A 16,171-nucleotide genomic window follows, 5' to 3' on the forward strand; every position below is an offset into this window, starting at 1 on the left:
AGTAATTATACTATAGGAACCTAGGTTGAAATTAAGAAAATGCATTCTGCTTTCAGAAAGCCCTTTCTATTAGTATATAGCCTGATTTCTCACCTCTAGAGTCCACTCTGTGTATGTGTGTATGTGTGTGTGTGCACACGCATGTGTAAGCGCAAAGCTGTTGCTACTTTGGTCTTCTCTCTCTTTTCTACTCTTCTCACCCTTGGGCCCACCCGCAGAAATGCCATTTTGTAACACTCCCCTTGCAGATAGAGTCATATCATGATTGCTTATCTACATTTCTCTGGTCTCCCAATGTAAACCTTGGGAAGATGGGACCTTGCCTACTCATCCTTTGAATCTAAGTGCTCAGAACAGTGCTAGATACAAAGTAGGTAAATTTAGTAAATTTTAGAAAAAAAATAAATGCTGGGAAGTTAAATGCAGAAAATTTAGAATTATGTGATATGACATAGTCCTCATATTTGAATTGATGCAATTACACATCTTTATTGAAAGCAAGTGTATTTACAGCCAAAAAGAGGAAGAGGGAGAAGAAAGGAGGGCAGGAGAAAGGGGTGAAAGAGAGGAGCCCACAGTTTGATGGCTGATGTTATTCAGTAGTTTCTGTACAGGCAGAAGATAGTGAGTGCCACTGGAGAAGCTCAAAGGGCTATATAAAGTTAGATGGAGAGACTTAAGGTCACAACTAACTCACCCTTAGGAGCTTTTTCTGTGTGCCAGGCTTTGTGCTAAATGCTAGTTAAACTCCAATGAAAGACTGTGCTGAATATCTTTCATTTGCTACCCTCCTCTCTCCCTAGGAGGCTGGCTGTATGCATTACAACTATGGATTCTCTTACTGTTTGGTTCCCACTGGGTTCAGTCAGTAGGGAGCCCATGCAAAGCTCCCTGGGAGGAAAGAGTGAGGTCAGGTACTCCTTCTCTCTGCTTCCTCGGGGCATGATCCATTCATTCAGACTGACTTTGTCCTTTGACTCTAAGTCTCTAGAAGTTGCCTTCCCTAGAAAACTCTCCCTTAGGATCCCAGCAGCTACTTATGCCCTTCAGGCTTCAGGGACTACAGGTATTAACGCCCCGCTATTCCTTGTGTTTTCCTTAACCCCCACCTAAACCTTCATAAACAACCTCTTTCCTAAACCTTCCAAAATGACCCTAATTTGAGTTTCCATCTGTTTGCTGATGATACCCCAATGGATACAAAGGCAAATATTCATGGCTTTGCTAGTTTTTCTTCCATGCCAAATCTTTCACTCAGATCATCAAAGATAAACATTTTAAAATAAGTCAAGCATCAGAATAATTATCTTTGGACTGAGAAAAAAAAAAAAAAAAACATTGCATTTTGATGACTGAGCTGTCCAGAATGAATAAAAGAATATATTAGCTTTTCACTCACAAGGATATTTCCATTATACTGTGGCCAAGTCATCAAAATCCCAGCTCCCACTTTCTCATAGTGCAGTTTATCTGACCCAGGGTTTCATCTCTGAAAACCAGAAATCAGATTGAGACAGCTGGGAGCCTCTGGTGAAATCATTTACAAAATCTAAGCATCCTCACAGCACAAAGCAGATGTTTGTTATATGTTATGTAATGGGGAAATTATTGTTCTTTGTGGATTCATCTAAGCATGTGTGTGTGTGTGTGTGTGTGTGTATTTCTAGGTCTGAAAAAGAGTTATTTCATTGTTACTTCATTCATTTTTTAACATAAATAGTTAGAAGATTAATTTTGCTCTAACACTACCCAGACAACTGTGTGTAGGGGAGGGGCATCTTTTCATTTCTCAATTTGGTGAAAACTAGATCTAATTCCAAGACTATGCAGAATATCAGAGGTATCAGAACACTGCTTTCTCACTTAAAGTGCTCTCTGTTAGTTGTTTCTTAAAGACTAAGCTGTATTTAAATAATTCTGATAGTAACATATAGACTTTTCTAAAATTAAACAAAATCAAAATTATTTTCTTTCTAAAACAAAACAATGACAGAACACTTGAAATTTGGCCTTGCAGTCAAAGATCTAGACAATAACCACTCATACCTGCAGTTTAGTATAGTTTATGTGTGTGTGTGCATGCTCAGTCATGTGCTCTTCTTTTGCAACCCCATGGAGCCCACCGGGTTCCTCTGTTCATGGGGTTCTCCAGGCAAGATTACTGGAGTGGGTTGCAATTTCCTTCTCCAGGGATCTTCCTGACCCAGAGATTGAAGTTGTATCTCTTGCATCTCCTACATTGGCAGGCAGATTCTTCACCAACTGCACCAGCTGGGAAGCCCTTACTATAGTTTATAGGCATCTTCAAATAACTTTTTCTTAACTTTAGTCTGAGAACAGCCCTGTGGAGTCAGAGGTCACTGGATGCTCTTTTAAGATGGCCATTTCACCCAAAAGCAATAGATGCCATTGAAGTGATGTGAGCAAGGGTATGGCATGGAGAAAATAACTGAAGGGAGACAAAACAAAAGCAGGCGGACAGGTTGGAAGAGGCTAGGCTGGTGGGAATAGCTATGGAGACATGTGAGTAGGTTTAAGGTGTAGTTCAGCACTATAATAGGCATGATCTGGTGAAATAAATCTTGTCAAATTAATAAAAATTTAGGATAATAAATTTATAAGGTACCAAAGTAAAGCACGGAGAAGGCAATGGCACCCCACTCCGGTACTCTTGCCTGGAAAATCCCATGGACAGAGGAGCCTGGTGGGCTGCTGTCCATGGGGTCGATACAAGTCGGACATGACTGAGCGACTTCACTTTCACTTTTCACTTTCATGCTTTGGAGGAGGAAATGGCAACCCACTCCAGTGTTCTTGCCTGGAGAATCCCAGGGACGGGGGAGCCTGGTGGGCTGCCATCTATGGGGTCGCACAGAGTCAGACACGACTGAAGTGACTTAGCAGCAGCAGCAGCAAAGTAAAGCAACTTTTAATTCTCTGTGGTGAAATTATGGTTATTTTCTGCCTGCTTATAATTTTCTGTACTTTTAAAATTATCAAAAAATGTCCAGGTTTTTTAAATCATAATTTTAAAAGAATTACATGAAGAAAACCTGCTGATATGTTGATATGCAAAGTACATTAGTTTCATTGACTGTCAAGGTATAATCAGTTCAAAGTGGTAGGTTTTGATGTCTTTCAGGGCCTTGGATTGTAAATCTGTGGGTTAAAATAAACAGCCCACTTAAACCTTTGCCTTAGGATTCTAAAGATCTCAAAATTGCTCTGGAGGTAGGAGAATCATATGGAAAATGCAACATGTAAATATATATAATTACAAACATATATACATTATATGTGTACATGTAATTTAATGATTTGTAAATCTTATTTTATGAAGAAATCAAGCAGAGTAAATGTGTAATATATTGATTAAAATTAAGTAAGTGTTACATCAGTGTTAAAACAGGTGTTTTTAAAAATATCTAACCCTTTTTTATTATGGGTAATTGTGATATTCTCCACAGATTTTGTTACTGCTGTTATTTTTAAGACTAATTAGAAAGTGAAATAGGTTAGAATCAGGTTAGAATGTTGGGAATTTTATGGAAACACTGACAAACTGAGATGTCAGAAAAACATTCTTCAAATCACTGAGTCAAGAAAGCAAAATGCAGTACAATTTCTCTGTTTTCATTCACTCAGATCAAGTTTTTGTGACCAATGGGGTCAGTGGCATTAATTGAAAATTGCAGACTATTGCTTCTCAACCTCTATGTACCCTTTATAACTAACTTCTAAGAAAAGATATTGGATGTTTCCTCCTTCAGTTATTCCTTAGCACCAGAAGTTAACCCTTACTATTCAGTGTGTGATTTAACTTAGAAAAAGAAATAGCAACTGTGTTAAGTGGCATGGAAATAGTAAATCTCAATCTTTAAAGGTTTAAAGTCAAGCTTGTATAAACCTCTGGCATAAAGGTCACTGCTTATTTATGGAGAAGAAGGGGCAAGAAATCGGTGTGTTACATTACACCGGGGGTAGGGAACAGTGGAGAAGGCGATGGCACCCCACTCCAGTACTCTTGCCTGGAGAATCCCATGGATGGGGGAGCCTGGTAGGCTGCAGTCCATGGGGTTGCAAAGAGTCAGACACGACTGAGCGACTTCACTTTCACTTTTCACTTTCATGCATTGGAGAAGGAAATGGCAACCCACTCCAGTGTTCTTGCCTGGAGAATCCCAGGGACAGGGGAGCCTGCTGGGCTGCCGTCTGTGGAGTCACACAGAGTCGGACATGACTGCAGTGACTTAGCAGCAGCAGGGAACAGTAGTCATGGCCCAGGCATTTGTCCTACATCTGCTTGGCTACATGATCTTGAGACAAGTCACTCAACTTCTTTAAGCCTCAATTTTCTCATCTATAGAATGGATAACATAATTCATTCCAAAGTCCTTTGGGTTGCTGGGAGGATCACAGTGGTAATACTCATGACACACAATCTCTCAGTGAATGTTTATTCTTAGTGGATCATTATTATTGGATGCACTGTCTGAAGAGTACATCTTATTCTACAAATGTGAACAAAGAGGAACTCTCTTAGGAGGCAGCTATCTGAGCAGGGAAGCCAGTAATCAGTCAAGTGCTCCTCTGTGAGCTCTACCTCCAAGTTACCAAGATGCTCTCTGAGTGACTGAGAAGCCTACCATACTGACACCTTAAGGAGTCATACCTGCAGTTTCTGTGAACTTCTCCTCCATATATGCCATGGTTACCAATAATTGTATATTTTTTGAATCCTTGCTATATGCACAGAGCTCTATGCTGGGTAGGAGACACATGTGGAAGATTCCCTGCTCCAGGAAGCTTACAGTGAAACTAAAAACAACTACATGAAAGGGAAAAATCACCAGCCCTCCAGACCACTGAGTGAGAACCACCAGAGTAAAGAGTCTTTAGGGAGGAGTGAATGGAAGGGAGATGAAAGAAGTAGGTTTTGATTAGGACTTAAAGAGCTTTGAATGTTAGGCTCAAGGGTGTAGAGATTGATTTGTAGTCACTGTGAGGCCCAAAAGAAAGGGGTGATCAACAGATCAATCTCAAGTACTCATGGTGTGCCATCTGCTTTTGCATAGGAGGGACGAGTGGAAGGAAGGAGGGAGGGAGGGAGGAGAGGAGAAAACTTTTAGAAAATCATTTTACGTTCTAAATGTTTACAGTATAAGTACAGTAATAGCAGGAATAGACAAGAAGGGAGGAATAAGATTCTACAGGTCAATACAAACCAAAGCAAGCAAAGGAGAAAAAGTGGTAAACTTTGGTAACTTGTAGACTGGTGACACCTACCACTGAGCAAAGTGTAGAAGTATTGATAGGGAGCTGTGATAAACGCAGTTTTACTTATTTCTGTCAGTGTTACTAGTGGGGCATACGAGGAACTATGTCCACTGGAGAGATGGAAGAAGTATGGTGAGAGCGGTCAGTCCTGCAGCTCCGTTCAGGAAGTGATGACCGAATCCTGGGGAGCGGGAGCAGGGTGGAAGCTCTGAAGAGGGGCACACAGGAAGGGAGGATAACTGAAATCATGGAGAAACTACCACTTTGAGGAAAGGCCTGGCCAGAAACAAGATGAAGATCAGGGCAGGGTGAATAGCAGTGCCATTTCAGCACTTTTGCTACCAGTGCCTTAGTCTCTAATTGAGTCTGAGCACTTGAGAAGGAAAAAGTCTGTAGCTCTGTGAGTCCTGTGGGTAAATCATCATGCTTGTGATGGAAGCCCACTAGGAAAAAATACTCATTATGACCATCACTGCTATTAGCCTCAGTTCAGTTGCTCAATTGTGTCCGACTCTTTGCAACCCCGTGAATCGCAGCATGCCAGGCCTCCCTGTCCATCACCAACTCCTGGAGTTCACTCAAACTCACATCCATCAAGTCGGTGATGCCATCCAGCCATCTCATCCTCTGTCGTTCCTTTCTCCTCCTGTCCCCAATCCCTCCCAGCATCAGAGTCTTTTCCAATGAGTCAACTCTTTGCATGAGGTGGCCAAAGTATTGGAGTTTCAGCTTTAGCATCAGTCCTGCCAAAGAACACCCAGGACTGATCTCCTTTAGAATGGACTGGTTGGATCTCCTTGCAGTCCAAGGGACCCTCAAGAGTCTTCTCCAACACCACAGTTCAAAAGCATCAATTCTTCGGCACTCAGCTTTCTTCACAGTCCAACTCTCACATCCATACATGACCACTGGAAAAACCATAGCCTTGACTAGACTATGGCAAAGTAATGTCTAGCCTACCTAGTGTTAAACTGTGTAGTGGCCTTCAGTACCATTGGAAGAACATAAGGGTGTTGGCCATTTACATGTACTTAAGAAGTGTGTTACCCCACTTCGGGTTTTCTTAGAATAAATGTGTGGTTCTCACATTTTAGTGCACATGAAAATTACCTGCAGGGCTTGTTAAAACATAGACTCACTCTTAGAATTTCTGACTCATTAGGTCCCAGGCAAAGTCTAAGAATTTGCATTTGTAACAGGTTCCCAGGAGCTGCTGATGCTACTGGTCCAGGAACCACACTTTGAGAACCATTTTAAAGCCTTGCACAGAAACACACCCTATAATGAGGCCACCTGTAGCTCATTTAAGGCATTGACTACAAAGTTTAATTGCAGGCAATTTTTTTTAACATTTTCAGGCTGAAACCTCTAGATAAAAGGAACATGAGAGGCATAGAAAGAAAGTATAGAGTCAATAAAAATGTTCTTTTTCCAAATGAAAGTATGTGTTTTACAGCCTCAAAGGAAGATCTTCAGGTAGACACTACACATAGACACACGCAGACCCAAAAATGTAAAATACAGAAAAAGTATTTTCCTCTTTGCCAGAGTTGACTTTCAGCTGTGCATATTTTCCTTACATTCTCCTCATATTTCAGCTTTCAGTTTAAATGGCATTGCCTTTTTAGTGTAATAGGAGAACCTAGAAACTTGATTACTGCCTGTGATTCCAAACAAAAGGGGTTATTTTCAATTATTTTCAGTTCAGTTTTGTTTATGAACAATGTTATGTGACTTAAAAGCCAATTGTTGTGGGAAAACTTCTGTTTACCTATATGTTTATAGTGCAAACTTCTGATAGATTTAGAGTACATTAGATCCTTCTAGCTCTAAATTGCATTGCTGTCTTGTAGTATATAGTTACACCTCGTTTCCTTTTCCACTTGAAGTCATTTCATTCCTTTGGTTTACAAACACCTTGAATTCTCTTTAACTGAAAAGATGAGGTAACTTGATAGAGCATCCACCTTAGCAATAATAACTCCCAAGGTAGATGAAACTAAACAGAGCAAAACTGTAGACAGCATGTCCTACATCATTTAGAAAGGAAAGAACATGGGCTTGAAAGGCAGGAAAGCCACTGTAAAGAAATTCAAAAGAGTGGAAGAATAGACAGATGCACTGGAAATACAAATGAGGATCAGTTTTTCTTTTCCTTTAGAGTAAGACGATTTGGAAATTAGCAGGTAGATGTTACAGTCATTTAGATGGCAAGGCTAGCTAATCCTAGAAAAACATGGTCCAAATGTCCATTACTTAAAGCATGCCTGAATATCCTCTCAGTGACCCTATAAGCAACGAGACCATACCCATTCTCAGAGGAGAAGATAGGGCTGAGATTGAGTGATTTGTAAGAGTTACATCGATATTAAGTATAGAAATGGTCTCAAATCCAGAGTCTTCAAAATCCAAACACAAGGTATTTTCCACTGCTCAACCCACTAACCAAAGCTTTCACTGAAAAGTTGATTTTTCAAGCATTTACAATAATGCTCTGGACATATGAGTAAAACTAGTTTTGGTCCATAGTCATTTCTCTTTATTGTTAGCCGACCATTACTACTTATACAAGCAGCAGAACTAAGATGCAATAAAGTCTAATAGAACCTCTTTTTATTTGTGTGGATAAATAGTAACAGAGATAGTTAACTATAGACATTAATTCAACATATGCCTAAATATTTTCCTTGGTCATGGGCAGTATTTGGGAGGTATAGTTAAAAACAGTGTTTCCTCTCAATCTTTGGGAAGACAGGAACTAGAACGGTAAATATACAGAAGAAGAATCAACTATTGACTCAGGGATATAACTAGGTTGAGCAGATTGTTAAAGTTGTCAATCAATAATAATTTACTGGCAGCAAGGCAGTACATGACTATTGGAAAAACCATAGCCTTGACTAGATGGACCCTTTCTTGGAAAAGTAAAGTCTCTGCTTTTTAATATGCTATGTTGGTCATAGCTTTTCTTCCAAGGACCAAGTATCTTTTAATTTCATGGCTATAGTCACCATCTGCAGTGATTTTGGAGCCCAAGAAAATAAAGTCTGTCACTGTTTCCCCATCTATTTCCCATGAAGTGATGGGACTGATGCCATGATCCTAGTTTTCTGAATGTTCAGTTTTAAGCTAACTTTTTCACTCTCCTCTTTCGTTTTCATCAAGAGGCTCTTTTGTTCTTCTTCGCTTTCTGCCATAAGAGTGGTGTCATCTGCATATCTGAGGTTATTGATATTTCTCCTGGCAATCTTGATTCCAGCTTGTGCTTCTTCCAGTCCAGCATTTCTCATGATATACTCTGCATATAAGTTTAATAAGCAGAGTGACAATATACAGCTTTGACGTACTCCTTTCCTGATTTGGAACCAGTCTGTTGTTCCATGTCCAGTTCTGACTGTTGCTTCTTGACCTGCATACAGATTTCTCAAGAGGCAGGTCAGGTGGTCTGGTATTCCCATCTCTTTCAGAATTTTCCACAGTTTGTTGTGATCCATACAGTCAAAGGCTTTGGAATAGTCAATAAAGCAGAAGTAGATGTTTTCCTGGAACTCTCTTGCTTCTTTGATGATCCAGCAGATGTTGGCAATTTGATCTCTCGTTCCTCTGCCTTTTCTAAATCCAACTTGAACATCTGGAAGTTCACGATTCACATACTGTTAAAGCCTGGCTTGGAGAATTTTGAGCATTACTTTGCTAGTGTGTGAGATGAGTGCAATTGTGCGGTAGTTTTAACATTTTTTGGCATTGTCTTTCTTTGGGATTGGAATGAAAACTGACCTTTTCTAGTCCTGTGGCCACTGCTGAGTTTTCCAAATTTGCTGACATATTGAGTGCAGCACTTTCACAGCATCATCTTTTAGGCTTTGAAATAGCTCAACTAGAATTCCATCACCTCCACTAGCTTTGTTGGTAGTGATGCTTCCTAAGACCCACTTTACCCTTTTAATGCTTCTTTTATGGCATATAAATAGTGCTAATTACAACTGTGGGCATTCTTTCCCCTATAAATGCTATATTAAAAAGAATCTTTCCTTTAACACATGGCAAAAATGCTTCCCTATTATTTTTAGATAATTTATCTCCATATAACTGCTGACTACAGAGTCCAACCAATTATAACATTTTTACTTTTGTGGATTTTTTTCATATATTAACTAGAGTTTACATAAAAAATATGTCAAATGACTTTGGGTTCACACTTACTCTGAGGAGCTGCCTGCTGCTATGCATGTATGCATCCACATACACAATAGAAACTCAAGAGACCAAACAAGAAAGGTCTCTAGTGACATGTGGTATGATCATGTGTGAGGCACTGGACAGAACTGGCTGCCCAGAGAAAGGCAAGAGCCAGAGCAATCCTACCAGGTTTGCTAGGTGATAAAGACTGGAGGACAAACCCTGTAAAACCAGTATCCTCTGGTAGAAAGACATCCACAGCACCTCCAGGCTGGAGTTCCTGCTGCTTCAGACCCTCTACACACCAGGATTCATCTAGTCCAAAGTTTGGGCCCCTCAGTTTATGAACCTCACACATCTGTCTGGGGAAGCCGTATGGAAGGAGATGGAGAATTTTGAGGCAGGGAGAATTGTGAGGAAGGGAGAATTGTTGTGTCTCCGAGGCATTGCTGAAGGGGGCAAAAGAGCCTAGACCACGTGAAAGGTAATAATTTGGGTTTTTTTGAGAACTGGATTTGATCTTCTCATGAACTGGCAATCTATTGCCTAACACATAAAAAGAACTCAATGTTATTTGAGTAAATAAATCACAGAATGACATGTTAATACATTATATCAGAAATATCACAGGAAATTGCCTACATTAATGATGATTCTAAGTGTTAGAAAAGCAAATACATTATGTAAAAATTTTATTCTGACTGTACAAAAAATACTCTTGAGTTGGCCAAAAAGTTTCTTCAGGTTTCTCTGTAAGATCTTATGGAAAAATCCAGACTAACTTTTTTGGCCAACACAGTGTTATGTCTGGCCAATAATATAAGCCATTCTCCAACTTTATCTAATTTTTATGGAACAAAATAATGATTTTTTAGAATAGAGTTATCCAGTGTATTCCCACGAAGTAGAATTTGGCTTAACATTAAAAAACAATTACTAACCACTCCAACTAGCCAGTAAAAGAATGGGATGCCTTCTTAGTAATGTCTATGTGTCAGAAAATAACCAGGCTAAGACTAGGCAAGACTTTCCAGGCATGTCATAGGAAGGACTCCTGTAATGAATGAAAGATTTTAACCTCTAAGGTCCTTTCTTAATTCTAAGATTCTTAAGACTGTTTCAGGGTTTTAGACATTCAGCGTAAAAAGCTATCTAAATACAGCCTTATATTCTCCAGAGACATTTCCATGCATTGTATGTTTGATTTGGGTGGATTGAAGTTCTGTTAAATCATGCCAAAGAAGCAGCACTAGAAAACATGTATTAATTTTTTCCTAAAATAATTTAGTTAATATATCCTGATTTAGCTCAAGTATTGTAAAAATTCAATTTGGTGTTGTAGTTTTTACTAGATTCCTAAATTGTCCCTTCCATTTTTAGAAAGACTTGGCTGCTTCTCTATAAGACATGAAGCATAAAGCATTAAGCATAAAGATTCATCTTCTAAAGTTTCCATCAAAACATCTCTGAAATGTACTGCTGAGCAGACATGCAGTAGATGTTCATTGTGTTACAGTGAGGTTAGCCTTTGAGAGGACACATGGGTCTTCCTCAGGCTGATGGACTACAAAGAACAGCTATTTGAATCATTCTATTTAAGAGCTACCAGATAAAGACTATTTCAGTGTTTTCTAATTGTTTCTTAGGATAATGATAGAAGATACAAGGGGAAAAAAATCCAGCAACAAAAAAATAGGTTATGTGGTCAATTTAGTTTTGTGACCTCTGACTTTAAAAAATTAAGCAGTTTTCCCTCATTTTAAATTTCCCAGTATGCATTATGAAGAGGACATAATGTGCAATAGTTCCACATATATTTGTTCATAGAAATCTCTTACTTACAAAGCCCATTTGGTATAGATGAATCAAAATGCCATTTATAAATATTGATTAAAACATATGCATACACATATACTCATGAATTTTTAGAGTTTGCTTTCTTTCAGAAATGATGGCATGGGCATTTTTTTCTGTTCATTGTTTTACCCCTGGTGCCTGGTGCTCAATATTTACTGAATGAAAAAAATCAGCAATTGTGCTAATACAAAAAAATCCCCAAAACAATCTATTTTATTATTATTCTCACCATTTCCCTTCTTCCCACTTAATCCCTCTCATAATAATAAGACCCTAGTGTATTAGCAGATTTTAGAGTTTTCATGGTCTTACTTGATCCTCACAAAAACACAGGTAGACATATCTTGTTGTTCTTATCTAATCAATGGAGAAAATTGAGGTTCCAAGAGGTGAAAAACTCACACAAAGCCTCATCACTAATTATTAGGACAAAAATCCCTGTTTAAGGTTTCCGTAGCCAGTCAGTTCTCTACTATCCATCAGCACTGATGCCAGCTTCAGAGGTCAGATCGAGAAGAGACAAAGCTGAGCAATTGCCTCTGCATTGGACTCCTCCTTCCCCTACTTCTACTTTGACGTTGTATGTTTTATAAACTCCCCATGTAGTTTCTATTTCTTTAGTATCTTCTTTCAGCCATTGTTACCATTTTTATCTTCAGTAGTAATAACAGGTACAAACCAACACTCAAACTCTGGTAAGACTGTCCAAGTTTTGAAAAATAAGATTCTTCTATAATATTAGACCATTATGGATCCAGGGCCCTGGAAGAATTTCAAGAGAGCAGTTATTCCTATAGTAATCAAATGTTAAATCACCAAAACACATTTTTGTCTACACTGTTTTTAAGAATCTCCTTTAGGTGGCCTACATCAGTGTTTAATCTCTTGTACAGTGAAAAATCCTTCCCCATATCTAGACACTTTGTCTCTGGATATGTGTTAAGCTTATTTTGTCTGTTTCTATTCCAAGTGGAAATGAAGGACATCTCTGTTTTTTTTTCCTTCCTGTATGTTACTTATAACCTAAAGAATAAATGGACCTCTCTTTTTTCTCTCCTACCTCTCTTCAACCATTGCAAATAAACTTGAAGAGGATATTCAATATATATACTATTTAAATTAGAGACTGTAAAATGATTAATTTCCTCTCTTGCTTTTAAAGTAATTGAGTGTTTTGATTATTTTTGTTTTTAGGAAGCGATTTCATAGGTGTAACTTAACAGATGTATAATCATTGTCTAACCCCTTGTTCTATTAAGTGCTTTGAGCCAAGGAGAATAATGGACACTATTCCTACCAGAGTAAGTGTTGGTCTCATTCACCAGAGCATAACAGGTAAGCATGGGGCCATTAGAGGGTCACTTCAAAGCAGCACATGTTAGTGTGGGAATGCAGATGGTCTGGACTGCTCCTTGACCTCATTAGAGCCAGGCCTCTATAAATCCCAGAGGAACAAAGTTGTTATACAAGGAGAACTATGTGAAAAAGTCTAGAGATGGATCTCAACAGAGGCATGTGCTTTAGAGAGGCAGGGACTTTCTATGAACACAGTATCATATCACTGAAGGCAAAGAGTTAGGCTGTGTTCAGGGTATGGGGAGAGCAGGCCAAAGGGTCAGAAACATAAAGTCTAGTTTGAGAACAGGATGAGCTTAGGCAGATTAGATTATAAAATGCCTCAGATTTCTTCATCCATAGAGAACTTTCATATTTCTAAATACATAAAAACTGTAACACTGCAGTACTCATTAGAGTTTACTTTTCTGTGACTTATTTTTCCAAGTGTTTCTGGATAAGCATCCTTCTCATCTAATCATTTTTTTCTTATACAAGTTTTTTTTTTTTTCTCTCCTTGAGAAAATACACTTCACCTCTTTTATGTGTTAATTAAACTCCGTAGATTGATCATTTATTCATTCATGTGGCTAATGTTAGCTAAGTGTTTATCATGGGCCAAACACTATTCTAAATGTTGGGGACATAACACTTAACACTTCAATCCCACTCTAAAGTCATCTATCATCTAAACTGATTAGGTTAGGTTAGGTTAATGTGAACTACTGCATTCCTCCTAGCAATTAATTAGTTAGTTTCATGAAATGCTTGGCATGTCTTGTAATGCATATGAGTTAAATAAGTCAAGTAAACAACACAGTTTAATGATCTATATGTCAGGAACTCTGCTAGATGCTACAGAGAATCCAGAGGGCAATGTAACAGGGTTTCTAAAATTAAGAAGAAAACCTCCGAGGGGAATAGGCCACTAACAAAATCACTTAATAATCCAGACCAGGCCTATCAGCATCACAGGGCAATGCTGTGGGTTTAGGGAGGGGAGAGAGCACCTAATGGTAGGAATGAGCTGAGGAGACATGGGAGGAACAAAGACCTAGCTTGACACTGAAGGATGGGTGGGAATTGTACAGTCATCAACAAGCAGAGAATCAAAGAAAAACCATAAACCTTGAGCAAAGTGGTACAGCAATCGCCTTATTTGTATCACTGTCTTCTGCAGACGGCTAATAAAAATTAACTGGCTTTCACCGACTGTCAGCAGAAAACAACAGTAAAAGTTTTGGTAATCACAGAGAGTACAAGAGTTCCTGATCATTATCACCATGCTCTTTCATTTTGAGGATACAGTGGAACAATCCAGACACCTCCCTTCCTCCCAACCTCCACCTTAAAAGAGTTCTGTCAGTGCTGTTCAATTATAACCTCAGGCAGAAGGAAATAAAGTCACCCAGGTGCCATTCCAGGGCTACCACCATCCATTTAAGAACATTCCCCCTCGCAGTGGAGACATGGAAGCAAAAGTTAAGACAAAGTAGGGATGAGAGGTGCCTGGTCTTTGCAGTCTATTGCTGTGATTTCCAGTCCTTCCCCCCATCAGTGAGAGGGTTGACCTAAATTCCCACCCTCCTTCTCTTCTGTGATCCCAAAGCTGGCTCCCTGGTCTTATGCCTTCTCTCCTCACTAGCCCTTTTCTTGTCTGGTTCAGCAGAGTTTGCACTCAACAGGCAGTTCTTTCTCCATCAACTAACAGCTACTGAGAAGAGATTAGCTCTTTACTGGCCTCTGAGGACCAAGAAAGCATCCAAAGGCAGCTAAGCCATAGGTGGTTTCCATGGAGCTTTGCAGCCTGGAGGTAGAGGGGACAACTTCACTTCTGGAAACACCTTAATTACCATAATAGCTCTTTAACACACAGCTCAGAATAATGAACACAATTGTTTCTAGCTTTCACTGAAAACAATAGATTAATTTCACTGGGCTGCAAGTGAGATGGGGTTAAAGCAAGCTGAGAGTAGCAAGAGCATGTTCCCACTTGCAGCCAACCTCATAGAAGTGAGACCCAGCAATAGCCTTTAAGTGTCTCCCATTGTTCCACCATCAAGTAGGTAGCATGTTTTAAAACTGTATTTTTACTTTGAGAGTATGTTTTTGAGGGTTTTTTGTTACATTTTTAGTAAAATAAATAAAAAGAACCACATTAAATGCATGTAAGAACCACAAAGATCAACAAAGACAACTTGGCCAGCACCCCCAGAAGCTTCTCCATGCTCCCTGCCCCAGTCACACCTGACCCTCCTCCAAAGGTAACCACTATCTTGACTTTTATAATAATTAGTTGTTAGCATCTCTTTCTAGTTTTATACCCAAGAATGTTTCATTAGACGAGAGTTTCATCTCCTCCATTCTTTTCAATTTGGACCTTTTAAGTCCCTTTGATTTGTAAATTCCTCCTCCATCCTTTTTCTTGACAATTTATCTTTTGAAGATCATGGGTTGCTCGATTATATTCTCGCACCGTTTGGATTTTCCCAATTGAAGATGTACAGTGTGATTCAGCATATTCTCCTGCGTTCCTGCGTATCAGCCACTGGGTCCAGAGGCTTGACTAGACTCAAGTCCCGTGCCTTAGGCAAAGCAGGAGATAGAATGAGTGTAGACTGTCTTTGCTTAGAGCTTGGGGTGCCCCTGCCCCTTCAGTCCTCACTCTATTCCCTGTGTACTCCCCTGTTCTTGGATTGGGGCGCCTCCCCCACCCCAAGTTCCAGCTGCTATCTCAAATTGGCCCTTGGGACTGTGCAGTGAGTACCCATTGGGTATTCTTGAGCTCTCTGGTTCTCAAATCTGTCAGATGTCCCCCTGCTTCTCTTCCAAACAGGCATCAATTACACAAAAGCCTGGTGGCTGTTGGTGGTCACTCCTGCATATTCATGGTTAGGGACTCAGGGCTCCCTCGGCACTGGTTATATGGTGAGTGTTTTCCTTCATCTTCTGGTTTCACCAAATGGTTTCTCTGTAAGTCCTCTTGTGGACATAGGAAGATTCAAAAATTAGGCTGACTATTCTGAGCCATCTTCCCAGAATTCTAGTATGATTTTTTATCATATGGAATGTATCTTTGAAACAATAGAGCCTTGTGTTTTAATTAGAATACTACTTGATATTCATAAAATCACTTTACTAGCAACTTTGGGAAAACATGCTTATTCTGTATATTGAGAGATTTTTATCTGTTTTGTTTGTTTGTTTGTTTTTCGGTCATTCCACAATTAAATTGCTGCCAGAACCCTATTTGTAGCTCTGACCTCATTCTTAGCCATACACATGCAGTCACTTCTTTTGCTAGTATTTCGTCCAGATCTATAATCATTCTCACCCCCAAACTCCTTCACACATAAATGGTAATGACACAAAGAAATTCTGTTTAAATAGACTGTTGGAAGCTCACTCCTGAGCATGGTTTTATTTTCTACCTGACTTCCTATATACAGTGTTCTGACTGTCTTTATTACCAAAATCCAAGTGTTCTTTCCCACATATTCACAGGTCCTTTGATCCCTCAGCA

The 16,171-nt window shown here is 39.3% G+C and overlaps 2 protein-coding genes across 29 annotated transcripts in view; one reads left to right on the plus strand and one right to left on the minus strand.

Moving 5' to 3' along the window:
• The window catches only part of UNC13C (unc-13 homolog C), an 839,460-nt gene that overhangs the window by 797,131 nt on the left and 26,158 nt on the right, over window positions 1-16,171 (plus strand). The gene's annotated exons all lie outside the window — the stretch shown is intronic.
• Window positions 1-16,171, minus strand: part of LOC147364479 (uncharacterized) — a 537,088-nt gene that overhangs the window by 158,703 nt on the left and 362,214 nt on the right. For 3 of the 19 annotated variants that reach the window (XR_015134530.1, XR_015134536.1, XM_086321031.1), the window contains one exon: window positions 11,314-12,075. The exons of the other annotated variants lie outside the window; for them this stretch is intronic. Coding sequence is in view for 1 of the 3 variants with exons in the window: in XM_086321031.1 (XP_086177157.1) it covers window positions 12,052-12,075 (24 nt within the window). In the remaining 2 variants the exon portion in view is untranslated. Of the gene's footprint in view, window positions 1-11,313; window positions 12,076-16,171 lie in introns of those variants that run through there. 19 annotated transcript variants of the gene reach the window in all.

The sequence above is a fragment of the Bos grunniens genome, chromosome 10 (genome assembly GCF_055505025.1).
Source record: "Bos grunniens cultivar Pamir isolate PY7600 chromosome 10, Bosgru_T2T1.0, whole genome shotgun sequence".
Classification (NCBI taxonomy): Eukaryota; Metazoa; Chordata; class Mammalia; order Artiodactyla; family Bovidae; genus Bos; species Bos grunniens.